Genomic DNA, 27,919 nt, shown 5'->3' on the forward strand with positions numbered 1-27,919 from the left:
GTACCCATTCTCCCTAATTTTTAAAGATGGATAACTTGACTGGAGCCAAGCTTAAAAAAAAGTGAGTTTACCTTAAATATTAGGCCTTAATGAAACACTTTGGGGGTAAGTTAAGGCAGACCCCACCATGAGAGCTTGCAAATCAGATTCTTCTTGCAGAGGTCAGCAAAAATAAGCAAGCCTGTTTTCCCTGTTAAAGAAACTCGCACAAGACGGATGTGCTCACTGAAATGGAGCCAGAGTCAAGAGTTCCTTTTCATAAACCCCAAAACTTCAGTCTGAATTGTCAAGGGGTTGTTTTGTTGGGACAATAAAGATTCCAAGTATCCCTAGACTTGTGTGGAGTTTTGCAAGATGCACAAGTATCAGATAACCTGAGACCCAGAACCCTGAGGGATTCCTTTGCTGAAACAGCAGTCGGAGTGGAAAAACAAAAGTGGTCCATGAGACACCCCAGGGAAAATCCTGCAAGGAGTCGGACCAGAATTCTACATAGACTGATTACCAAGTGAACTTACAGGAGATATGTTATTCAGAAGTTAATACTTTCAAAAAAGACTAAAAATAAGCAAGCTGTCAAAGGAAAAATGTTAATACTTTACAGTCAGCAGTAAGCTATCACAGCAGCCAGCCAAAATTGCCTTGGAGAAGACAGACCAAAGAGTATGCAGACACTCAATGTTATCCTGACAAAACACAGACCACAAACCCGCCACAGTACTATAGGATGCTGTTGCGTTTTTCTATGTTATCGCCCGCTCCTGCCCTGAGGTAGTTGCATACACTTGTGCACAGAACCTCCTATAGTTTAACTTTCGCCTGGCTTCCAAGTGTTCGGAATTGAGCTGAGAAGACCTGTAACAGTGCGATTGCACTAAGGCTCCAGCTACCAACCCCTCCACAAAGACATCTCTAGGTTATTATATACGCAATTTCTAACTTGTCTATGTAACTTAAATACCTCAGGACAGATCGGGCTGGCAACCAACAGTATAATACATAGCTGAAACCTTCCTGCTAAATAATACCCACATTAAAACCCAGCTCCAAGCTAATTAAGTTAAAACATCAGTGTGAGTCTAGAGTGCAAGTCTGGCTTTTTTTTTACCTCTAAATCTCTTGCACGTACCTGTAGTAGTTTATCTTTAGGCCCAAGAAACCTCCCGAGTTGTGTAGCTCTTGCACGTACCTGTAGTAGTTGATCTTTAGGACCAAGAAACCTCCTGAGTTGTGATTTGCTGACGTAGGAAAGTTTTTAAAAGCCCTACTAGTTCCCGCCACAGTACTATAGGATACTGTTGCGTTTTTCTATGTTATCGCCCGCTCCTGCCCTGAGGTATGTACAACTGAAACAACTGAATTAATGTTGTTAGCGTATGACTGCTGGAATAATCAGATAACTGGCGCTTTACTATTTAAATTTACAGTTTTTTTTTTACGTTCCTATCGATCCTATTTTGTATCATATCTGTAGTTTGTTAGATAAAGCACTGAGATACAGTGTTTAGGAGTACTGGATACACGTGGACTTACTAACTCTGCTTTATTGTGTTACTTGTAATTGTGCAGTGTTACGGTCAACTGTTTTGATTCATAACTGCTGAATCCTACCAAAAAGGACTCTCTAGATGCTATAATTTCAGAACGCCGTAAACTAGCCTAACGCCAAACCTTTTCTGGCGTTTTCTATAAACTATCAGAAATACCGGGAGCGCTGAATACACACCAACGCTAATTCCAAAGATAGCGATGGTGCCTGCGTTCTTCTGCCTAATGTTTGGTTAATTTAAAATTGATTACTCAGGCTTTATTTCTTGCTTGTATAGCGTTCTTCTGCTTATTGTTTGGTCAATTCACAGTTGATTACCCAGGGTTTATTTGCTGCTTGTATAGTGCTCGTATAGTACACAGAAGGTATTACTGGAAATCTGCCAATGCTGTTTAAACAACTGTCTCTGTAATCATTTGCTGTTACAATCAAAGTTACTGCTGCAAGGGGATATATTCATGATAATTTAAATGTGCTTATGTTATCTCTCCCTAGGTAGTTGCATACACTTATGCACAGAACCTCCTATAGTTTAACTTTCGCCTGGCTTCCAAGTGTTCGGAATTGAGCCGAGAAGACCTGTAACAGTGCGATTGCACTAACAGGCTCCAGCTACCAACCCCTCCACAAAGACATCTCTAGGTTATTATATACACAATATATACACAATTTCTAACTTGTCTATGTAACTTAAATACCTCAGGACAGATCGGGCTGGCAACCAACAGTATAATACATAGCTGAAACCTTCCTGCTAAATAATACCCACATTAAAACCCAGCTCTAAGCTAATTAAGTTAAAACATCAGTGTGAGTCTAGAGTGTAAGTCTGGCTTTTTTTTACCTCTAAATCTCTTGCACGTACCTGTAGTAGTTGATCTTTAGGACCAAGAAACCTCCTGAGTTGTGTAGCCCCGCTCCACTTCGCTCGGGCTTGCTTTGCTCCCCACCCTGCCCCCTTATCCCACCCGCCCCCACTATCCCTACATTTATTAGCTCAAAATAACCACACCCCACTTACCTCTGAACCAATCACGCTAGTCCACCCACTAATTACTTCCTCTCTCATCATCCCCATGGACAAGCCTATTGCCTTCCCCCGTCTTAGTCTTCCTATAGTCATTATAACCAACTAGCACTAGGCAATTAAACCCCTAGCTTAACTAACACATCTTACTACTACTCCTCCTCATTAAAATGCCAAAAGTAAAGAATCTAATCATCCCTTTGGTATTACCAATTATCATCATCTCCTACTTATTATCTAGTTATGAAAACCAAAAACACATAGGATTCTACCATCCAAAGGTAGAAACATGTATTCCCTTAACTCTTCTCCCTAAAGAACTTACCCCCCTCTACTACCCCACTAGAACGCTATGCATACAAAGCCTACACCTCACTCACACCCAAAGGTATCAACAACAAGACATGGTCAAAAGTTAATATATAAGCTTCTAAGACTCCTAGATCAACTGAAAAAATCTATTACCAAAGATGGGGACATTCACCCTAACCCAGGGCCAGCCTCAAACCCCAATTCTGTCACATCAATGTTAGCCCAAAGGTCAGCCAACTCCCTTCTTATCCTCCATCTTAACCTAAGAAGCATCAATAATAAGCTTCATAACCTACATACCATGCTAGCCACCTACCTCCCTGACATTATGTGTCTATCGGAGACATGGCTTAAAACAGCCACCAAAGATGAAGAAAACAGGATATAACATCCTAAGGGTAGATCGCGTAAAAAAAAAAAAAAGGGAGGCGGTATAGCTGTATTGTATAGAAGCACTCAATATCATAATGCATCCTAACCAACCTCCTAAGATTACCAATGCAGAGTCAATAGCCTTAAAACTATGCTTAAATAACCAAAAAAGTATCAATCTTTTTGTAATTTATATCCCGCCAGGGAACAACCTAGAAACTATGGAACAAACACTAAGCTGACTAGCCATTAATTACCCTCAAGAAACCATTGTTCTGGGTGATGTCAACATTGACTAGACACAATGTTCTGCACTGACCAATCCTATGACTATTAACCTGCACGGCTTCTCCCAGAATATAGACTCCACAACTAGAATAGGAAATGCCCACCAAAAAGAGTATCCTCGACTGGATCCTTACTAACGCCCACAAACATAAATATACTACTGGGACACTTCCTAATGATCTTCGTGATCATCTTATCACCTTCATAATAAAACATAAATTTACCACCATAAGCCAACCCATACATAGACTAGTAAGAAACAAGAAGAAATTCGAACCTATGAAATTTGTTGCTGAACTCAAATCCTGTAATTGGTCTAAGCTAAAAACCCTATCCCTTGATGAGAGTGTGATATTCTTTAATGACACATTCCTAAGCATCCTGGACAATCATGCACCTAATCGACTTACTAGAACCAAGGTGCGGCTAGCCCCCTGGCTAACCAGGGAAACTAAATCCAAAATTAAACTTAGGGATAAAGCCTGGGATATATGGAGAGCTACTAAGGCACCCCTAGATCGGATTAAATTCCAGCAGCTTAGAAATGAAACGAAAAAAAGCCAGCACACTGGACAAAAAGAATTATTTCTGCCACCTCCAAGAAAAGCACCAGAACAACCCTAAGAAGTTCTGGGCAGGCTTAAATAATCTCCTCCATCCAGGGAAATTATCCACGCCCACCCCCGAATCACTTATTGGTAAAAACCCAGAAGTCGTTGCCAATACCTTTAACGCCTTCTTTACTGAGACGATTCAAGCATTAGCCAGTAAACTACCCCCCCCTCTACAAATACTACTGATAATTCAGTCCCTTCCTTTAAATTACAACATATACCCACCTCCTACATTCGAACCTTACTGAAGAAACTTAAACCAACCACTCTCTCAGCGGACCGACTTCCAGCTGAATACCTGCAAATTGCAGCAGACGCCATAGCCTACCCTATCTCTATCCTGATTAATAGAACTATCACTGAAGCCACTATCCCCTCCATTTGGAAAATTTCCTATGTCATACCACTCCATAAGGGTGGCCCTTCCACTGAACCATAAATGTAGATGTTGAGATCCAAAGTTACCATCCAGTGATCCGGAGGAACATCTACATCAGACTGTAAAGGAGCATCCAAAATCCTGGTTCAGGAGGAGAAGCTGAAGGAGTGGAATCATCCACATCAGAATAAGTACCTCTAATCAGAGTAATCAAATCTTCTGCCATTTTAAGCATATGTTTAACATCCATCTAACTACAGACCAATAGCAATATTGTCTCAGTTAGCCAAAATTATGGAACGATGTGTTCATAAGCAATTTCTTCACTACCTCACCCTAAATAATCTGACTAAATCGCAACATGGCTTCAGACCCCACCATAGTACGACTACTGCCATCCTTTCTTTCACCGACTCACTTAATAAAAATCGTAACAAAAAAATATCGTCTGCCCTTTTTCTCGACCTGTCAAAAGCCTTTGACATGGTCAATCAGCTACTACTCCATACGCTAGAAACCTTACACTTGGACTATTCATCTCTCAATTGGTTCTCTGCTTATCTCTCTGGTAGGCAACAAGCAGTCCAATGGCAAAACAAGCTCTCTCACCTGCTACCCAACACCATAGGAGTCCCCCAAGGATCCATACTAGGTCCTCTTCTCTTTTCCGTGTTCATTAACGAACTTCAGTTATCCCTAAAGCTACCTGCATCCAATACGCAGACGATTCCACCCTTATTTGCTCAGATATCTCTCTCTCCGATTTACAAGTTACAACCCAACACTGCTTTACTACAATAGAAAAATGGCTCTCAGTGAGGAATCTCATCCTAAATCCAAAAAAAAACTAAGCTACTACTATTCTTTCCTACCTCTGCCCCCACTTCAAATCCCAACAATACTACCTTCTTCCTTCAATCTAATAATGGTACCATTATTGAGCCTGACACCAGTACTAAACTACTAGGGGTCACCATTGACGATAAGCTTAGATTTAACCTGCACATCAGCCAGACAATTAAGACCGTAAATAAGAAACTTGGATCCTTGTATAGAATTAAGAACTTTAACCCCCAACGCTAAACTAACCATTGCACGTACACATCTCCTCTCCACGCTACTGTATGCCTCTCCTGTATTTTATTCTCTTCACAAATCAGACATCAATAAAAACTCTCTGTGACCTATAATCATATTGCCAGATTTATAACTGGACTTCCTTATAGAACACATCATTGCCTTAACCTAAAAACACTTGGCTGGTTAGAATAACCCAATCTCCTCAAACGGAACCAACTCACTGAAGCATTTAAAATCATTAAGGAACCTGATAAAACCCCCTCACTCAATAACCTATTGACCCCCTACTCTAACCTAAGCAGTCTTCGTTCCTCTAACAAACATTTGATACAAACCATCAAATCTTATAACAGGGGAGGTGATGCTCTCTTCGCCAACTCTATAGGTAAGATTTGGAACTCCCTCCCTAACAACCTTAGACTTTCCACCTCCACTTCTCAATTCAAAAAAAAAATCTAACTCAATTCTTTAAGGCACAATGGCTATGTTCATGCGTAAAATCTGATTGTTTCTTCCTGAGCGGCCACTTATCCTACCTCACTAGTACTAATCTGGGCCTCCTGTTGCCTTGTATCCAATCATTACTTAGCTGACCATTAATCCACCTGGCTCTGCTGCAGTATTCTTTGTTCCTTCACCCATCCTTGATATGTTACAATGGCTGCGATGTTGTACCAGAGTGTATTAAAATCTATTGCTGCTTTACTGTATCTTAATATAACAGTGTAGACCCTTATTTGCCTAGTTGTTAATCATATCTTATCCAACGAAAACTAAATAATGTGAAATAACAGCTGTCTCTACATCTCTTCCATAGATCTGTAAACCTACTTGTATATTGTTTTGTCTGTGGAGCTTTTTTGTCTCTGCATCTGTCTCTCCACTCTCAAATATGTATTTTGTAAACCTGTGTGTATATTGTTATTGCTGTGGAGCTTTTCTCCCCGGGCCTCCGCTGAAAAAGGACATGTATCCAGTCGGACTATCCCGGTCAACAAATGTAAAATAAAATAAATAAATGCCCGATGGCTATAGGGATGTTTTGAAAGCTCACTGCCATTTGCTTTTAAATGTTTCAGTAGCTTGCTGCCAACTGTATTTTGCATTTCAGATAAGTTAGAGAGAACACCAAATCCCTTTGCAAACTTGGTGGGCTGAAAATCCCTTGAATCAGCATTCTCGCATTTTAAATGCCTCAGCAGCAGAAGGTCCAGACACTCTACCCAACAAGAGGATTCCAAACTTCAATTTTGACATCCTCTGGGAGGCTGAGGACACAGACAGACAAGTCTCCTCATAAAAGTTACTGTGGCAGCAGCATAATGATATTCAAATTCCAAAAATGGTAAGTAATCACTTAAGACAAAGGCACCCAAGTCACACAAAGGAGACTTCTCTTCACACACACAAAAAAGACAAAATATTCTTCACATTCTCACAAGAAAGATGTACATACCAGAGAGGTGAATTCTAACCAGTGTTGCACAAGAATTCACTAAACCCAAACTAAAATCCTTCCCACCCACCTCAGGAGAGACCAAAATGGTTAGTAGCAGCAGGAATGACTGAAGTAACAGATGGGTCTAATCAGGGATGTGTGTGTGTAGACACAAGACTGCATGAAGCACATCTGCTTTTTGGGGGAAGCAGGCTGTGTTACAGTTGCAAGCTGCAACAGACTTCCTCCAAAGCAGGCAAAGAGAATAGGAGTAGGTTCTGAAGTTCTAGCTCTAACAAATCATACTTGAGGGACGAAATCAACTTTCCCCACTAATGGATTCATTCCTGAAATACTTTCAAAGAAATTCATTTCAGAAGTACTAGCTGAAGCCAACCCCCTCAAACAGAATAAAAATCAAATGAAGACAACACAAAAAACGCTCCTAAGAAAAGTTCGTAGATTCAAACTCCAATCTCCCCAAAAAGTGACTCTTGCAAGAAAAAAAGAGCCACACAGTAAAAGGTAGAGAGCCTGTACTAAGCCCAATAAAGGACTCATGCCCAGAATAACTGAGACAGGAGGAAGACATGTCAAAGTTCTTTTTAGAAAAATCCTGCACAGGAGCAGGATCTTTTCAGGAACCACCACTTGGCACCCAAGCCCAACTTAGCTCAAGCCATTTGTCTGGGCATATGAAGGCGCCCTGAGAGCTGGTCAGAAGTCATACTGGACAAGCTACAATCCATACAATGTAGGCTACTGCAGAAGTGATCCAGGAGGATCATAAGGAAGTCACATGACAGCCATTTTAAGAAAAAAAAAAAAAGTTTACAATAAAATATTTGTTCGCTATCAGAGGCCACTCCAGCAGCATAGAAGATAATGGCCCTAAAGGTTCTGGTATCTGATGGAACAGCGTGGAGGGATAGGAGTTATTGTTGGGTGGTTCTCTGGGCGTTTTCTGTGATGATCCCCTGGTGAAAACTGGTGACAGACCAGGAGAAGGCCAGGGCTGACAAACCTGAACTACTACAGGAGGTGAGGCTATACACAGCACATCCCCAACACACTTCCACCTCTTGTCATACTACAGAAAATCAAAGTATTGTGGAGTAACAGAAGAGACTTTAAAAGAAACCGCACCCTATAAATGTGAAAAGCCAGCACCCCCTCCCCTACAGGAGGCAGAGAGTACAGAAGGGGAGGTGGCAAGAGAAGTGACTGGCAGAGCTAACTGATCACATGGCACTGAATAGGGGAAACATAAGGCAGAAATCAAAAAAGTTAGCAATTTGATGCAGTACTACGTTAACACTAATAAATTACTAACTTTTTTTAATAAAAGATGGAATACTCTTCAGCCTTAAAGGAAAATTTTAATTTCTACTTAACTAAAGTTAATTCCAGCATGTTTTATACATCATTCTTCCAGTAAAAACTAATTCCTTGCAGTAGGGCAGTACAAGATAAAACATTAAAGTAGATAATGCTAGTCAGTGTGCAAACATACATTACTGATACTGTGCAGTAGCACACCTTAAGGTAGGATAAAGATTATACAGACTCCTGATAATAAAATTTCACCAAATCTATGCTCACTGTTCCTGAAATTAATCAGCTTCCCATTCTGGCAAGTCACTTCCAAAACTTCTGTAATCTCAGCACCCATCTTCATTCTTTCTGAATAATGCGATCACTTGAAGTCTACACAACGTTCATAAACCTGAGCAGGACCATCCCTGGCAGCAGCTCGACTGGTGCACAGGCAGCTTGGTATGTAAAGCTTACCTCGGCTACCAACTCCATTCTTCCACCCAAAACCATCTGTAAGACAGCCTTCCACTCCAACCAATTCCACACAAACTGAAGAAAAATAGTCAGCAAGAGAAAGGAGAGCAGGCATGCGTTAGACATGCCTGCTCACCATTATGAACACAAATTTATCAGTTATGATAATGCCTACCCTATAACCAGTAGAACTGTCTTAAATTGATATATTAAAGCATGTGGCCAAAAGAAGAGCTGGACCTATTCAGCACATCCAGCTTCCAATGCTTGGCAAACATCCAAGTGTAGACCACACAGCTGCTGCACAAACATCCATACCTGTATTTGTGTGTGGGGTGTCATTTCATATTTCCTCACAGCATAATATATTATAATCTGCAAGCCTCAATTCCAACCTATTTGTTTTAGGGGGGGATACTTTTCTACAGAAGTTTAAGAAGTTGAATATCTAATTATACAGGAATTAAGTGTGTCCAAATGATGACATAGAATGACACTTGAAAGCTTGAGAAATGTTTTAACATTCACAGCTAATGTTAAAACATTTAAATATGTTAACAGGTGATACTAAACACTAAAACCCCACATAAAATACTTTACATATAAAAATGTTAGCTTTTGTATTTAGAAATCTTTGACTTCCAATATAGAAAAGAAAACAGAAGCCAAAGTAGCTCCAACTGCAGAAAAGGTCAAACAGAAGAGATTACAGCTGCTCAGAAAAGCAGAAGACAATCTGATGAAGATTTGTGAGAGGAAGAATGCAAGAGGAAACGAGAGCATCCAGCAAAGAGGTGGATGGATGGTGTGAAAAGATGATCTGCGACAGTCAGGAGCGTGGCATTGACTCGCCATATGACAAGAGTTAATGCCCTGACCCTATACAGAAAACGGGAAAAAGGAGTTAGATTATGACTGCACACCAAATCTTCTCAAGCAGCAAAGTTTCTTTTCTGCACTAACAAGGTGGTCCCTGGCTTTACAAACAATCTGTGACAGAAATATACAGTTATGCTTCTCATGTCAAACAAAGCTCCTAAACACACGGCTATAACTTTTGCATTAATGATTTTATTTGCATGACTGGTTGCATGTTTATTTACACACCATGTAATTAGTCATTTGATCTCAGCACTGAAGCGGCTTGTTCAAACAAATAATGCTGGCATTTGTAACTTGGACTCCATGAGACTAATTTTGTACCTCATTGCTACCTGCCTCAGCTTTTGTTTTATGGTTGGTTGTGGCCATGCACAAGACTAATGTAACTATTCAGTTATCTCCTTTACATCCGATTTTCTAGATGTAAAAATTACATTGTCAGTTTCACTTCAAAGATATTTAGAAAGCCTACCTTTCTTAAATAGCTACATGAAAAAAGCATTCACCATATGCATTAAATTAAGAAATCACAGACAGTGTCAGCCTCAAATCTTGTGTCAAGTTACAAATGACCGTTGTGTATAATGTGGTATAAAGGAGAAAAGACCAGGTGAAATATCTAACATTAGAAACTCCAAAAATAAGCCCTTTCTAAACTGAGACTAGATCCAGGCTGCTATATATTCATCTTTTATTTCCAAACACCACTGTCGAATCATTACTTGTAATGCACAAATTTACATTCATGTAAAAAGTAAACTATATTAACATTCTTCATATATTGCTAGACATCATAATCTAAGCAACATTCAATTCCTGCCTTTTTTTAAACAATTTTTATGAAATTACTTACTACAGATTGTTTTAATTTATACAACATGTGACCAACACAATCCTAGTCTCAAGCATTTTTACATCAAACCATATGGACACTCCCAGTTGAAAACCTTCTACATCACTTATAATCTTACCCAATCTCTCTCAAACATGCAAGTCCTGCTGCCTTTTAGACTTCATTCCTCCCTTACATGTACTGTTCTCAATTACCATTTTCCCCAGTGTAGTTTGCTCCTAGCCTTTTCTAAAGATCTCAATTCCAGCTGTTTTATCTGTTACTATAGCCACTACTTCCAAAATAGTTAGATTTTGATTTCCATTTTCTAGTAACTTTTTTTGGCAGCCACCATTATTAGACACAGCAAGGCCTTAGAGTCTGCAATTCGATTCTGTCATAGCTCAGAAAAATACTCTCTCGTCAAACCAATCTACCCACCCAGCATCTCTGACAGTGCATCCTACAGGAAATCCTTAAAGTCCGCAAACTCACCTCACGCCCAGAAAATAAATGTTCCCAATTCATCTTGGTTTATACATAAAAAAGTTATACACTTTAATCACAGAAATATTCCTGGGCTATCTGAAATGACTAACAGGCAACAAAGTTGCATTTAAAAATCCCATAATGGACAAACCAAGACTCGCATTTAAAACAAACCAAGTTACTCCCTATTTAGTCTGGAAGTGACATATGGATAAGAGAAAGTTCAAATATGAGGAATGTTCAATGTGTAGATATAGATGAGGTTTTAAGTTGTTGATTTTACACACTTCTGTTTTTAAATCAATATCACCATAACAGTTGCGCACAAAGTGTGCCTAAAGTATCTGTTTTGGCAAAGGATGTCAAAACAATTTATGAACATTCTAACACCAGGACAGAGAAAACCCAGTATAATGTGTAATTTGGTGCTACATGGCGTGACTTGTGACCAGCAGGGAGGGAGATTATGCTGGAACTGGAAACTAAATGGCAGCTATAAATTGAAATGCCATTCACCCCTTACCAACTGAATAAAATTTCTTGCATTAGGATTGAAAAATGTCTTCAAAACTTCCTAAAATAAGTTAGTGTTTTTAATCCTCAGCTTATTTTATCATGCAATTCTGATACCTACTTAAGCTGGGTCTTTAGCCTGTATATATTCTGATCTCACTATCCATGAAAGATTGAAAGCAAACTGTTTTCTACAAGCTACCCTATGGCAGTTTACTGAAACTGCAAGTATGTCAGTACAGCCCCCCCCCCCCCCCCCCCGACTGCTTACAAAACTAGTGTCTGGCACCATTAACCGCCTGCTCTAATATTTAACAGGTAATGGAGGTTTGGCAGGGACTTTAACACAACATATTAGTTACTAAGCATGAGTGTGGAAAGCCGTGGTGGTGTTGCTCAGTCTGAGGGAAGACCCCAATCTCAAGAAATCATCTCACACATACAGAAAGCAACAAACTAAGCAATAATTGTATGCAAACACACAATTCTTATATTACCCGAGAATAAGTGTGAGGCTGACAACTTTGGGCAGTCAAGCTGGTTGACCTATTTTACTCCAAGAAAACATTTAAAGGTGGTGGCTTGTATTTGTACCATAAGAGACAAGTAATTTAAGTTTTGATACTTGTTGGTGTTTTTGGTAACAATTTACAACACTTTAGGAAGTTCTAAGCTACAGAACAAGAAGCTCCATTTTGTGTGCATTATACATGAACTAGAATTAAACAGGAATGATTAGCTGCCAACTGACATGTTTGCGATTCTTAACCTTGAATCGCAATGAATGGTTTAAATGCATAAAAGATTCTGCACACCCACAAACTGCCTTTTTAAAAAAATGAAAAGTAATGAGAAACGCTAGTCTATTTGACAAGTCTCAGAGATGAGAAAGTAATATCAATCCAATTTGAGACTTTGAAAACAAGAGATTCCTCCGAAGTATGTGCAGTGTACAGGGTTGCTCCAATCCCCTAGGCATACATACAAGCAAAAATAGTTGCCCATACAGGTCAGCTAGATCAGTATTCTCTCACTAGGCAGTTTACACCAACATGCAGTGGTACAGCACTTACTAGCCTTACGATTTAGACTTCTGGGAGTTGATCAAAAATAGAAAGATGAGGAAACCATCAAGGAGAGAAAAAATGACCAAATGGAAGAGAATAAAGTTTAAGAAACGCAGACTACAAATCCAAAAATCAAGCTGTTTCTCAAAAAAAAAAACAGTTACGGCAACTAAGTGGAAGGGATAACCAAATACCAAAACCTTAAATTTCAAACTAGCGTCTGCATCCCCTTGCTCATATTAAAAATCAGCAGCTAGCTTTCTCCCATTTAACAAAGACAATCTTCTAGATCACATGGTTAATAGAATTCCCATAAGGCTATGTGGAAAGTGACTAACCAGCAGCCAGCTGTTTGCAGAAGGGCAGCCTATACATACCAAAGTACTTTTGAGGCAAAGACCCCCCCGCCCAACAATACAGATCTCACTCTACCAGGGACCAGAGTATTCCCCACATGCAAAACAGGGGTGGAAAAACAGGGTGCACTACACACCAAACAGCAGGTGGATGTAAATCCAACATCACTCTACAGTGGCATGGCAGGTAGAATGTTAGTTTTTATCCCCACCAGCACATGACAGATCGACGAAACGCCTTCTCCGCAAAATGAGACCACCAGTCATCCAAAGGATGACTCTGTTGCAACCACATGAAACAGAGGGTAACCTTAAACTTGATATTAAAATACAAGTCAACAGCACACAATAACCCTAATTCCAAGGAAACTCAGAACAGTGACAACCTTGCACCCAACCATGGGCAACACCTTATGCAAAAACATACTTTACCTTGAACCCAATGCAATATGCAATAAGACAGCTCCAGAAAGATGTTGAAAGTTAAACAAATCTTAACCACATTTACAACAAATGTACTTACGGATTAAACAAATTTGACTAATAAGTGTCATCAAAACATACTGTATATTACAAGAAACATAACTGGTTGACAGGTGGTAGCTACTATCTGTTCCCACCACTGCTGGGGGGGGGGGACAAACTACACCCTGTATTAGCATTAACAATTCCCACAGCGCCACAAACACACACTTGAGACTAGGGTTCACAGCTGTTCACAATACAAAGCTTTCATGAAATAACTCTGCTGCCATAACCATCCAATATGGTTCACCAGCTGTAAACACCGATTCAACTTGTATATGTTGAAAATTTAAACTGATGTGGATAGGTCAAACTCATTTCATCACAAGTGACCCTCTACCTAATCTATTCAATAGTCTTAAATACCTCAGTTGACTGTTTTCTCCAACTCACTCTAGGATCCATGCCTCTATCCACTATTTCCCATGAAATCACTCTTGCCTTCAGTTGTCAGAGACCCAGGTTTATAGAAGCCCTCGGTAATCTCCAAGTGTAGTACCTCGCAGTTAGTTCTGCACAGCTTTGGCATGCGGTCATTGATTGGCACACCAAATGGGCAGGGATATCCAGGAAGACTGAGGCATGCAAATTCACGCTCTGTGTAAACTGCTAAATATTTAGTATCACAACAAACTCCATCCTATGATAAATTCTTACTTTTCAGGGGGGCAAGCCCCCCCTGCACCCCCCACTTCCTTGCAAGCACATGTCCTTAAAGCAGTTAAAATGGAATAGCATTGTTTAGAGAAATGGTGCGAACTCTGCACGATTGACTGAAATGTGATTTACAGCAGGCATTTTAGTTTTATTCTTTTTTGGTACTATATGACGTTATGTCCCTAATACAACATTACATTAGTGTCACTTGGGTGGCTTTCGGCACAGACGCCGAATATTAACTTCCAGTCCGCACACTTGAATAATCATACTGCTGCTGCCTCCACAAGGCTGGAGGCGTGTTTGGGGCAGGTTTTGCTACTGCGCATCCTGCGAGGTACTACACAGATTACTGAAGCCCCCTCAGCCACCTCAGCCAATTACCCAAAGAGCTACAAAAAGCCCTGAACATTTAATTATATTCTTCCTCCCTTTAAAACGAAATTGTGTATGGTCTACCATTCTGACAACCGCACTGTACAATTTTGTAAAGAAATCACTAAAGTTTGATTGTATGTGGTACAGATTTAAATCACACACCAAAATGACCAACAAGCTTGGAAAGCTTGTGTGCACACGTGTAGGTAAGATACTGTAGTACTTTGCCATATACATTTTAAAATAAATTATTTTAGTTAATATAACAGCATGAATTCAGGACAGGTACAATAACAGAACTTTGGTGCCCACCTGACAGTACTTTCCTCAACGTGAAAGTAACTGAATAGCAGTAATATTTTACCACACAAAAAGGCTTTGACCTTATCAACTACCAACTTCTCTCTCCCAACACTTTAGTAACATGTCCACCACCTAGTTCAAAGACTGCTTATCACACAGTTGTCAGCCAGATTGGACTTGTGCTTTTCAGCACACACCTAGAAAAGACCCAGTGATTCTAGCCCAACTCCCTCGTCAAGACCCCAGGGATTCTAGCCCAACTCCTCTACTTTTATTAGCTCTAACTCACTGCATTGCTACTCAAAATTCATTCTCTAAACAGATGAAAAAAGTTAATCTCCAACTTCAGCCACAGCCAACCCGGCTACTACCAAAACTTAAAAAGAAACTCCCTCAATTTCTCCCTCATTAAATAAGTACTAAATGGTAATCTACTAGTGCAGTACCTCGCACTTAGTTCTGCGCAGCTTTGGGTGTGCCGTCAGTGACTGGCATGCCAAATGGGTGGGGATATAGAGGAAGACTGACAGGCATGCTAATTCACGTCACATCATGTAAACTGCTAAATATCCATGCACACAATGATGTCCATCCTCGTAGAAATGACTACTTTTCCTCTTTCAGGGAACAACCCCCCTGCACCCCCCACTTTTCAGATTTGATTTGATGCCTTAAGGCCAGGTGACCAGTTCAGCACCAAACAAGTGCTGTGCAACAGTGCTGCTAGCATATACGGGATTTTCAACTGTTAAAATGTAATGGTATCATTTAGAGAAACAGTTTGGTTGTGTGAACTCTGCCCGATTTGACTGAAATGTGATGTACAACACACATTTTAAACACTTCATTTTTTGGAACTGAATGTCTACAATAATAAACATCGGGTTGCTTTCGGCACAGATGCTGAATATTAAATTACACTGCATTCTGTACAGAATAATCATGCTGCTGCCTCCACAGGGCTGGAGGCGTGTTTGGGGCGGGCATCGCTGCTGCACATCCTGCGAGGTACTACACCGATAGATTACCCACTAAACCCCAGAAAATAGTGAAACCACACAAAGTTATACTCAGACACCAATAGAACAACCAATGGTTTCATATGCTAAAGTATATGGCCAAATCAATCACTAGTGTTTCATAAGCACATCAGGGGGAAAAAAAAGGCACAAGTTAAGTCACTTCTCTTCCAGTAGAGAGAACAGTCACTCCACCCATCCAACCCAATAACAGGTATACGCAAAATAGCTCTTTTGGTCCAATCTGGACATGGACCACAGCCATAATAGCAGGTTTTCAAGAAAATCTCCCAGAATAATTCACTTCACCCCAACTCGCCCTCTTATGAACACAACTATCTCACTCTCAAAAAAAGTGAAATGATTCCCAGTACAGCAAGAATTAGATCTATGAAGCTCTTGCAACCAAGCTCCTTAAATCTAACTCCCACCCAAACATACACTACAGCCTCAGAAACTTCTCCCTAACCACTACCACCACAAACCAAGCTACACCCCCAACACACACACCTTCAATACTGAACTTCAAATTCTTCTCCACCCACTCTACTTGCCATACAGCAGTCTACATTACCGAAGAGCTCCTCATCCTGTTTCCATCCATCACCCCCCCATTTTATTTTTTGCACGTGGGCTTGGAGTATTACTCTAACAGTGACCATCTACAGAGACAAGGTTCACACCAACCAGGTGGCTAGCATTACCATGGAATTTCTCCACTAATAACCACTCCATCTTCCTCATCCCAACCACAACCATCTGTGAATTTTTTTCACCAGGCAGTACCTACAGATGGTCAGCTACTATCAGTTTACTACCCTCAAACATATCTGAAAGAAAATAAAAGAGGAAAACCAGTTTTTCTATACAAGCTAACAAACCAAATTAAAAGATGCACAGCTACCTCAAACCCAATACAAAATCAAACAGTGACAACTCAAAACCCTCACTGTACCAAAGTGCTCACGTAAATTACAGACACTAACATATACACATCTGACGTGACTTATGAAACAAAATATCAATATACAGAAAAACAAACACCCGAGTACTTATAAAATCTCCCAAAACAACAAAACAAAAGCTTACTCCTAGCTAAATTGCGCAAATCAGAGCTTATAAGATAGCATTTCAAGCACTGCCTAGTAACCAAAACAAAAGCTTAATTCTAACTAAACTGCACAAATCAGAACTTATAATAAAACAATTTCAAGCACCGCCTAGTAGCCAAACCCACACTGATGGAACAAGACCACACATGTTTCGAGACTAATTTCTGGACATATTAGAAAGAATTAACATTGTCGAATACAACGCGCAATCACTACTAACCAACTTTACCCAAAAAATTAAAAAAAAAAAAAAAAGCTACAATCATAAATGAAAGTATGCCTCGAAATATACACAGGCTTGCGAATACATAAAACATTATCTACCGCCACACTACCACAAGAGAGTACGGGCAAGTACAGATCTACATTTGCTATAAAAAATATATTAAGACACCTACAAGTTCATCAGGACCAATTACACCAAACTGAACCCGTTTGATGGTACGTAACGGGCATGCGCTGTCACTAGTAGGCGTCCCCATATTGGTTCGTCACACAGCAAGTTCGGACACAAACGAGCGCTCGGTGCCTTAGCAAAGAGCACAAACAGTGAAAAATATAACGGCTTAACTTTGATGGGGAAACAAAAGTAATGAAACAACTTGGGTAGAAAACAAAAGCAATGAAATGGCAATTAGTTTAACTACACTAGCACGAAACCATCGTCACTGTCTCTCCTAAAGATGTTTACAAAGCAGCAACGGCTGCTATACTAAGTACAAACTCCTGCGGTAGCTGTTTATATACTCTTTTCGCCCTACAAACGAGGTTACGTAAAACGTAAAGCAGGGATTTGGGCGGTCTAAATGATAACTGGGTGTGTTTAAGAAAACGTCAACGCCACTAAAGCGCGTACTGGTACACACCTTTCAGCTGGGCCTTTGTCTGTTTAAACCAATACAACAACAGTCTATTAAGAAACAATAATTTTGGCTTTATAACGTGTAACTTTATTGGCTTACCTTGCATACAGGAAGTACAAAAAAGAAAGATCAGGGCTATTTATTTTTGAGTGCGTAAAAGATATAGATCAGTTGCGTATTTAATTATTAATTTAGAGGCGGGTTTATAATTATATATTTCAATATTTATTACGCGACAAACGCGTTGTGTAACGAAAATTACCGAGCATTTCCGATTTGGTGCTAGTGTTATAAAAAAGTGTTGTACGCATGCTGTATTTGTAGTTCTTCTCTTGGGTGGATGTGGAGGTTTGTGGCCTTAGAAAGACTTCCTAGATAGGCCTAGTTTGGAATTGTCCCGTAATCTTATATGAAAGTGTAATAAAGCATTATTATTTGTATACGTTTTCTTTTTTTTTTTGTAATTATTTAGAATTTATGTTTTTTTTTGTGGGGGAGGGTTTATATAGGGAATAACTAAAATAGTTGTAGTCCTCGATGTAAGAGTAGGATTGCAGGCTGGTGTCTATGTCCGAGTCCAGTGCTGTAGTTCGGGAGAATAATAGGTTATTTAGAGTAGCAACTACGTTATTGAATTTCATTTACTTGTCTAGTTATATTTTATAGGGGGAAATGTGTCTACGATTAAATAGTTCTATTTTTATTTTCTTAAATACTGATTTTTTTATTGGTATATTTTTAAGCGGCCTCGGGAAACTAGTCTTTTTGAGGGGCCTAATACTTTCGATTTACGATATAGAGGTTGTGTGGATAGTTTTGATTTTTACTATTTGTAATCGCATTTTCACTTGTTTGTTCTCGATAGTCGTATAGTGTTGTCTTATTTAGTAAGTCCGCGTCTTTCCTCGTCCTACTACTAGCATTTGGTTGGTTGGTTCTGACACCCCGGGTGGTTTGCAATGGTACCCCTTCCCCACATTTTTGATTTTCATTTCTTGCCCTTCTAAAACGTTACTAAATTTGGGGTACCTGATATTTTATCCGATTTATATATTTTGCAAAAGGATGGGTGCATTCTAAATATTTTTCATGTAATTAGTAAGAAATTGTATTATAGTGGACATGGTAAGAGTAAGGTGTTCAGCATGGAACAGCATTCTTTCTAAAATTTCTGTGTTTTCCCCCGCCCATTCTTGGTGAACTGATACAAAAACTGGGCTATGTATTTTAGGGACTGCAAGTGATAATGCTGTGTTATCATAACTATGAAACTGTTCTATAATAAACTGTAATTTAAAGTGAAGACGTGTTTCTTTAATATATCTCTCAACTGTCCAAATTTGATTTGTACCAAGCAAAAATGGGTGGCTTTCGAGCAAACCATTAAGGGTCATGGTTGCTAAATAATAGCAGAAGTTTGACTTTCAGATGTCTTATTTTTTCAAAAAGGCATGATGATGCTTTTCTGAGTGGAAAAGGGCAACGTTTAAATGTTTAGAGATACAGGTGAAAATGTCACTGACCTGACAAGGCTACAATTAAGTCAACATTTCATTGTGGTCATAGCCAGATCACGGTCAGTTGGGGCTCTAGGCAAGGTAATGGATCAGCAAGCACCCCCTTACAAGGCATTCCAGCGTCCCATTACTTGGCTATTTTCCCCCTTACCTTAAACAATGTTCAGACTTGTTAGTGTGCATACTATTTTCTTTTTTAATGATTACAGATATTTAAAACTTTATATTTTATAGTACAAACAAACACTGATGGTTATTAGTTAAAACAATACAGTCTTACAATTTGCACAGATTAGCATGAACAATAAGCATACCGCTCATGCTCTTAGTGCACGAAGTCTGGACAAAGCCTACGATTATGGGGAATAAAGAGACAAATTCTAAATATTGCTCTGATGTCTTTATTATTTCTAGACTTGTCTAGCTTTTGACACAGTTTGTCACAGCAAACTCCTACTTCAGTTGTCCTCACTAGGTCTCCCTGAGCCCACCCTTCTGTGGTTCAAAAGCTACCTGTCCAATAGGTATCAGCCAGTAAAATGGCACTCCATGCGTTCTCCTTACCTCCCAATCACCACCAGTGTACCTCAAGGCTCTATCCTTGGTCCCCTCCTCTTTAACATTTTTACCAATACCTTTTATGATTCCACACAACAAGCCACCCTAATACAATACACAGATGATTCCATTCTTATTTGCACATCTGACAACATGGTACACTTCCAAAAAAATATTTAAGAAGCTTTAATAGCTGCTGAAACTTGGCTTTGTAACTCACAACTCATGTTCAACCCAAAAAAGACCAAACTACTACTTTTCCCCCCAAAGCCTTCTCTCATGAAAAAACAAAATTTAAAGTTTTCTCTCTTGATAATACAACTGCTGAAATCACTTCTCATAGCAAACTATTTGGGGGTGATAATGAATGATAATCCAACATATGACCTGCATACACAAAATTCCATAAGAAAAACTTATCAAAACCTAGGGATGCTTTACTGAGCCAAAAACTTTCTCACCAACGCAAGTAAAACTACACTTGCCTCTACTTATCTCCTCCCTACTCTTCTTTATAGCACTCCCATCCTTACAAACCTCCAAGCTTCACAAAAATTAAAACTTGAATAATGCTATGACAAAGTTGCTAAATTTGTAGCACATAGCCATTTCAGAACCCACCACTGTATAGCACTGAAAAGCCTAAATTGGTTAGAACTACATCAACTAACATATACACAGCTTCTTACCACCCATAAAAATTATCCAGTATCCATTTGCCCGTCCAGCACTAAAAAACATTCTACACAACTATGTTCCCAGTTGGTCATTGCAATCCAGTAACCAAAAACTCCTGTCTGTCTACAGACCTAGCAAACCTGCTGGGTATTGTCTGTACTCGTACTAGGTTGCTAAGGCCTGGAACTCCTTATCTGTATCCATCAGATCTGTACCCTCCCTCCTATCGTTCAAAACTGCTGACAGACTTCCTAGATAAAATATGGATCTGTTCTTGCTCAAAACCAGAGTAAACTATACCCCTAAATGTGACTTTCTGTCTAAATATACCACTAGCCTGTTTTTTTCCTAACTTTGTATTGCAATTCCTGTTTGTATTAGACTAACTTACCTTTTAATTTCTCTATATACTGTAAACTGCAGATGTTTTTGTTTTATTTTTAAAGATTGTATAATTATTTTTCTTAAAATGTTTTGTATTAATTTGGAGCTTTTCTCACTGGGCCTCTGCTGAAAATGGGCTTCTACCTAGTCAGACTTTCCCAGTAATCAAATATCAATAAATTTAGAATGTTGCTAGAATAACAGGATTTGTGTTTGCCTGCATTTTCTGAAAAATATGAAGTCGGAACCTCAAATGTATATCATTTAGTGACCTTAATCCTCAGTAATTTGCCAGAAAACCACAAATTGTATGAGGAACTGACCAAAAATATCAGACAGAAATCCGGACATTCTGTGAAACTCTGGCAGTTTAGAGGCATGACTGTAAGCATCTCTATTCTCGAAACTCACATTCATTGAAATCCATATTCAAAGAAAATGCATCTGGCTAGTGGCAGATTGTTTACCTTTGGGCTGTTTTGTAGGTTCATAGGTGTGTACTAGGCTAATGGTTCTAGAGCCTTTACAAGCCTAGCCCATAAGATTACCCTGGCATCGTGCCACCCGACCTTAGTTCCCAGTGCCCCTGTCGAGTAAAGCCACTGGAGTGATCCCTGGGGTGAATTTTCTATTTCCTATCCATTCATCAAGATTTCTCTTGAAGAGGGCCAGTGAGGTGCTCTGCTTAGCATGTATGGGAAGTCTATTCCATAGCATAGGCAGTCTCTGGGTTATGAACTTGTCCTTCCAGTATGTTCTATTGAGTGTGATAATGAGGGTGAGGTCTCTGGAGCGTGTGGTGCAGAGGAATTAGGATTTCTTTAGATGTAGCATTTCTAACCATTTTTTCAAACCATAGACCCCTTGCATACATTTTTTGGACTATGCAAACATGTGCATGTTCTTTGACGCACTATCCTGATTGTATTTATTATTTTCCTTGTGTAATACAGCACCACTTGTTAGAGTGTGTTTTACATTTATGGTTTGAACATTTTTCCAGTAAGCAATGAAACAAAGCTTACAAACCAATAGGGGCAAAATTACCCATTACAGAACACTTCAACCACAACAGGCCACTCAAACTTGTATTATTACAATCCACCAATATCAGTCAATATACACAATCTCTGTAGAAGTCATCTGAATAATTCCACATTAAAAAGATATATTTCCCCTTAAAGAAGGCACTTCAATTTCAGCTCTCCATGTACATGTACCATTTCCTGTTTGTATTAGACTAACTTACCTTTAATTTCTTTACAAACTGTAAACTGTAGATGTTTTTGTTTTATTTTTGGAGATTGTATAATTATTTTTCTTAAAATATTTTGTATTAATTTGGAGCTTTTCTCCCCTGGCCTGTGCTGAAAATGGGCTTCTACCTAGTTGGACTTTCCCGGTAATCAAATGTCAATAAATAAACTTAGAAAGTTGCTAGAATAACAGGATTTTTGTTTGCATGCATTTTCTGAAAAAAATATGAAGTCTGAACCTCAAATGTATATCATTATTTAGTGACCTTAATCCTCAGTAATTTGCCAGAATTACACAAATTTTATGAGGAACTGACCAAAAATATCAAGACAAAAATCTGGACATTCTGCAAAAATCTGGGCAGTTGAGAAGTATGGCTGTAAGCTTCTCTGCTCTTGAAACTCTCATTGAAACCCACATTCAAAGAAAATGCATTTGACTAGTGGCAGATTGTTTACCTTTGGACTGTTTTCAAACCATAAGCCCCTTGCACACATTTTTTGGACCATGCCAACATGTATATATGCACATGTTCTTTGACGTACCATCCTGATTGTATTAAATTATTTTCCTTGTAAAATACAGCACCACTTGTTAGAGTGTGTTTTACATTTATGGTTTGAACATTTTCCCAGTAAGCAATGAAACAAAACTTACGTGCCAATAAGGGCAAAACTACCCATTACAGAACATTTCAACCACAAAAGGCCACTCAAGCTTCTGCTATTACAATCCAGCAATATCAGTCAATATACACAATCTCTGCCAAACTAGAAGTCATTTGAATAATTCCACATTAAAAAGATATATAACTAATGAAGAGGATGCTGCTGGCGAACCACTTTATATTTCAGTATTTTACGTACATATTCAGTGTTTGCTGTCCTTGAAGAATAAACTGCCCATGTTACAATTAAAAAAATAAATTGGTAAGCTGGTAATTTTGCAATACAAAATGGCTGCCAAACTGACAATAGGTTCATAGTTACTAGGCATCTCAGCCAAAGCAGGACACACTAAGGAGTGCAGCACTCCCATTCCCCCTTAAAGAAGGCACTGCAATGCAATATCAGCTCTCCATGTACTTGCACCAAGGGAAAGTATGCTACTTTGGCTACTAACATTGCTTCTAAAATTTATGCACAAACATTGATGGTGGCCAGTTTGCTAAATAAAACAGACTTAGCATGAACAGCAGTAATTTTCTCTTGCCTTGAAACTCAACATTCCTTGAAAATGCACAGAAACTCAACATTCTTTGAAAATGCACTAAAACTCAGCAGTCCTTCCTGATGACAGTTTGACAGTTGGTATAGAGGATTCAGGCTGTAGGGTCCTGAATTGAAGGCACATGGTTTGAGTCTGAATGAGTTAACCAACCTGCCACTCCTGAGGCATTTCACACATGCACATACTCTTCAGGAATGATCCAGTCATACCATTCTCCAATAACATATTTCAGGATCCATTCATTCTCCACGTTCATCTGGAAAGAGCATCCGTGCTTGCTTCTTAAATCAGTTGCACCATTTCAGTTTGTATGTGCATGCTTTGTACTAAAGACTCACTTACAGATGCTACTAAGAACATGCTCTACATGCATCCTTAAAGAAAAAGAAATGTGATGCATGCTTAGTGCATTCTTAAAGAAAAAATAACATTTTGTGGCAGCCCCCAGCCAGTTGCCCCCCCCCCCCAAGCCAGTGGGTTGTAGTTGACTGCCTAGGTTGCTTAGTGCTGGATCTGGCTCTGACAATAGTGCAAGACTGTAGTAAGAGATGGAATAGTATTTATCCTTTTTTCGTGCTGTCTGAGCTGTCTTTTCATCTGTGTTGTGCATTCAGTATGGCCAAAAATCTGCTACTTAGGTTCATAGGTTACTAGGCTAATGACCACTAGGGTCTTTATATGCCTATCTGTGCACCCCAACCTAATTTCCCCATGAGCACCTTAAGTATCTATTAGGAGAGAGGTTATGGTAGTAAGGAGGTCACTAAGCAATTTGTTGGGAGGTTGTTAATTGGAGATAATTTTACTTACCAACATCCTCTGTCCATCAGACACATGGGAGACAGACTTGGGACAAATTTGCAATTTCCCATCCAATGGTCAAGGTTTCATTTGAATAGGGTCGGGGATGAAATCTGCTTCACATGGATGAAGAGCATATTCCATACCACAGGGATCCGTATAGTCATATAGCTATCCCGCCAGCATGTTCTATTTATGTCTCAAGTGAAGTTCAGATCTTTGGATCTAGTGTTCCTAGTGCTGTTTGTTTTGTGAATGTGCAATAGATACATCAGGGCTGGATATGAGAGTGCCATATAAGCCAGGCACAGATAGCGTCTCAGCAGCCTGTAGATTACTGAATACAGAGATAGGGCCTTTAGGTGATCCATGTAGGACAGGGTATTCAAGGTCTGGCTTTTGGTGAGAAACCTTTATGGTCATTCCAACTATTACAAGTGTCTGGTTATGTACATGCCAAAGGGGGCATTGTACTCAATTATGGGTCTGATGTAGGCTGAGTAGAGTGGTACTGTAACTTTCTTGGACCTGGATGCCATATCTTTAAGTTGGGAAACATTAAAAGATTTTTCTTACTATCTTTGCTACATGATGGTTGAAGGCCAGATTACCGTTTACATATGTTCCCAGATCCTTAACTACCAGGTCGACTTTTAGGAGTGTTTTATTGATGGAGTAATTAATTTGGGTGGATGATTTCTCAAATGGAAATATGATGCATTTCTTGACATTGAGTTTTAAACTGTGGTTTTGGCACCAGTCATTTGTCTGTGTTAGATCCTCTTTTTACTTTCTTCAAATCTTTTGGGTTTCTAATACTGTGATGGGAATGGACCCCATTCCTAAGTCAAAGTATGATTAAAGTTCATGAAATTAGTATTGTTTCATTTTTTGATGTCAATCAGTAGTGCTCTTTGCAGCACCCGCAATGTGCCCAGTAATGAATCCTTCTGCAATTTGTATGAAGTTACATGTATTGGTAGCAGATCTAAATATGATTGCAGAGTCTTCTTTATAAGACCTGTTGTTCCTACTACTATTGGAACCGTCTGGGTATCTTTCTTCCACATTATTCTCGGTTCTGCTTGCAAATCCTGATATTTTATGACTTTGTGTCTCTCTGTACACAAGACGCTGTAGTCACTGGGTGTGGCAATTTCAATAAGCAAAGCTAGTTTTGTCTTCTTTTCTTGGATGACTTTATCCGGTTTTCTAGCATCTAGCTTTTGAACTGTTGGTAATGGGTGATCCCATGTGACGTAGACTTCTTCATTTCCTTGATGCTTTGTGGCTCATGTTTCCAGTGTTTTTCAGCCACTTCAGTACCATAATAATTACACAATCCCCAGTGCAACAGTCTTGCCACATTATTATGCCTTTCAGTATACAGTCCTTCTGCCATTAGTATGTCACAACCAGTAATGAGGTCTGTTTCTCCCACATGTTCAATGGACTTTGTAAACCAACGTGTACGCAGCCCACTGTCTTGGGCTGTCAATCTTAACCTTTCATTTCTTGGTTTGACTTCACCTCTCCTCAACCATTCCTTTGTTCGTTCCAAATCAACATGAGGTTCTTCCAGAAGTTTTCTATACTTGCAGCTATATTTATGCTTTTCCCACATTTCTTGCCTTCTCATCTGGTCCTTCACCTTATATTCTTTCTTTTGTTTTTTTTGGCACATTCAGTTGCTGCCTAATTTTTTATCTACTGCTGGTTTGATTTCCATTGCTGCTTGATACCAATATGCTTCTGCTAGAGTAAGCAGAGAAGTCATCTTAGATTTGTTCTCCTCATGTTTCAAAATCTTCACTACATTTGGGTCTTGTGAGGTCAGCAGATATGTGTGAAGTCCCACAATTGCAGATCTATACATATAATCAATTTCAAGGAGGCCCATCTCTCCTTTAGAACAGGGAATATATAATCTTGGTATGCACTGATTTTTATAAATCATTTGCTGAGCATGAAGTGTCCTTCATGTTTTCCTATCTAATCTATCCAACACATTTTGGGGCCAGTCAATCACTCAAAAACTGTAAGTTAGGACAGGAAGAGCAAATTGGTTTATAGCCTGGATTTTGTTCCTAGGTTTCAGTGCTGTTCTCAGGATTAATTTAAGTCTTCTGAAATATTCCTTACTAAGATTTATTCACATTTGTTCGTGTTTTATTGTTGATCCTTCATCACTTCCTAAATATTTATACATTCCTTCTTGCTCAAGTTCTTTTATGTCCCATTCTTGTCCCAAACTGATGTTTTCCTGGTGCTGCAGTTTTTCTGCTTTAAAGGTTGCTTTTGCACATTTATCAAGACCAAATGACATTCTTATATTGTCTGAAAAAGTTTTGACAACTTGCAGTTGTGCTTTCAGTTCTTCATCTGATGAACTATGTAGTTTTAAATCATCAACAAAGAGAAGATGAGAAGTCTTTACACTTTCTAGGAGGCAAATTATAGCCATGGCCTAAGCTGTTAAGTAGACAGCATAATGGGTTAAGGGCAAGGCAGAATAGCAGCGGTGAGAAAGAGTCATCCTGGAATACCCCTCTTTGAATTTTTATCCCTGGGATAATAATTTGTCCTTTAGCATGGCTTAATTGCAAAGTGGTCTGCCACTGTTTCACAGTCACTGTAATGTAGTCAATCAGTGCAGGATGTATATTATACATTTTTAAGCAGTCTTTTTATCCATGAATGTGGGATATTATCAAATGTTTTTTTGTAGTCAATCCATGCCATACTTAGATTCTTTTTACAGTTCTCCACTATGACTTTATTTAACAACAAATGATCCTTAGTTCCATATGGCTTTCTTTTATTGCCCTTTTGTTCTACTGCCATAATTGAGTTTTCTTCTAAATGACTATAAACTCTGTCAGCATTAATTCCCATGTATTGTTTATACATTATCGGAAGGCAGGTTACTGGTTTATAATTTTTAGGGTAGCTTAAAGATTCACTCTTAAGTAGGAGCATTGTTTTGCCTGTTGTTAACCAGGTTGGTGTCTGTTCGGGGTGCATATATAAATAGTTCTTACACATGGCTAAATCTTCGTGCAAAGATGTTATTACTTTCAGCAAAAGTTAGGTACTGCATCTGTTCCTGGGGTTTTCCAAGTAGAGGCTTTTCTTAACTTTGTTTCAATCTCTCTAGCTGTTACTTCATCCCATTTCATATCCTGTACCTGTAAAGCTCTTATTCTTTCTTTCTTTAACTTCTATCCACTTAGCATCTTTGTTACGTTCCACGGGATCTTCATAGATACTTCTTCAAAATGTATCTATTTCTTTTTTTGGTGGTCTTTCAATTCCTTTTACCTTATTACCCATTTCTCTACAAAACTTTCTTGGTCATCAATAAATTGCTTATTTAGTACTTTTCCTTTATATTTATCTTGGTATCTTCTAAGTTTTTCTGCCTGTGCTGAAATTTTTAGTTTGTTATTTGCAACATTGCATGACAGATCCTAGTCTGTTCTAATATTGTGCATTGCTTTTATCACATCTATCTTTCTTAGTATTTTTGTTGATGTGTTCCCTCTATAGTCTTCTAACAGTGACACTTCTTAACTGCTTTATAGTTTTCTCTATTCGATATTTCCATGATAGTATTCGATTTCGCCCCTTCCTTTCCCTCACTACACA

General features: G+C 39.0%; 1 protein-coding gene across 1 annotated transcript in view; it reads right to left on the reverse strand.

The window, feature by feature from the left end:
* The window catches only part of POLR2A (RNA polymerase II subunit A), a gene marked incomplete in the record, with an annotated part of 2,048,627 nt that extends 2,030,941 nt beyond the window's left edge, over positions 1-17,686 (reverse strand). Inside the window, 1 exon segment of the mRNA XM_044077036.1 lies at positions 17,382-17,686. Within this exon segment, the coding sequence (XP_043932971.1) occupies positions 17,382-17,465 (84 nt within the window).
* Positions 17,687-27,919: the final 10,233 nt, after the last annotated feature.

The sequence above is a fragment of the Protopterus annectens genome, chromosome 7.part0 (genome assembly GCF_019279795.1).
Source record: "Protopterus annectens isolate FY-2018-M chromosome 7.part0, PAN1.0, whole genome shotgun sequence".
In the NCBI taxonomy this organism is placed as follows: Eukaryota; Metazoa; Chordata; order Ceratodontiformes; family Protopteridae; genus Protopterus; species Protopterus annectens.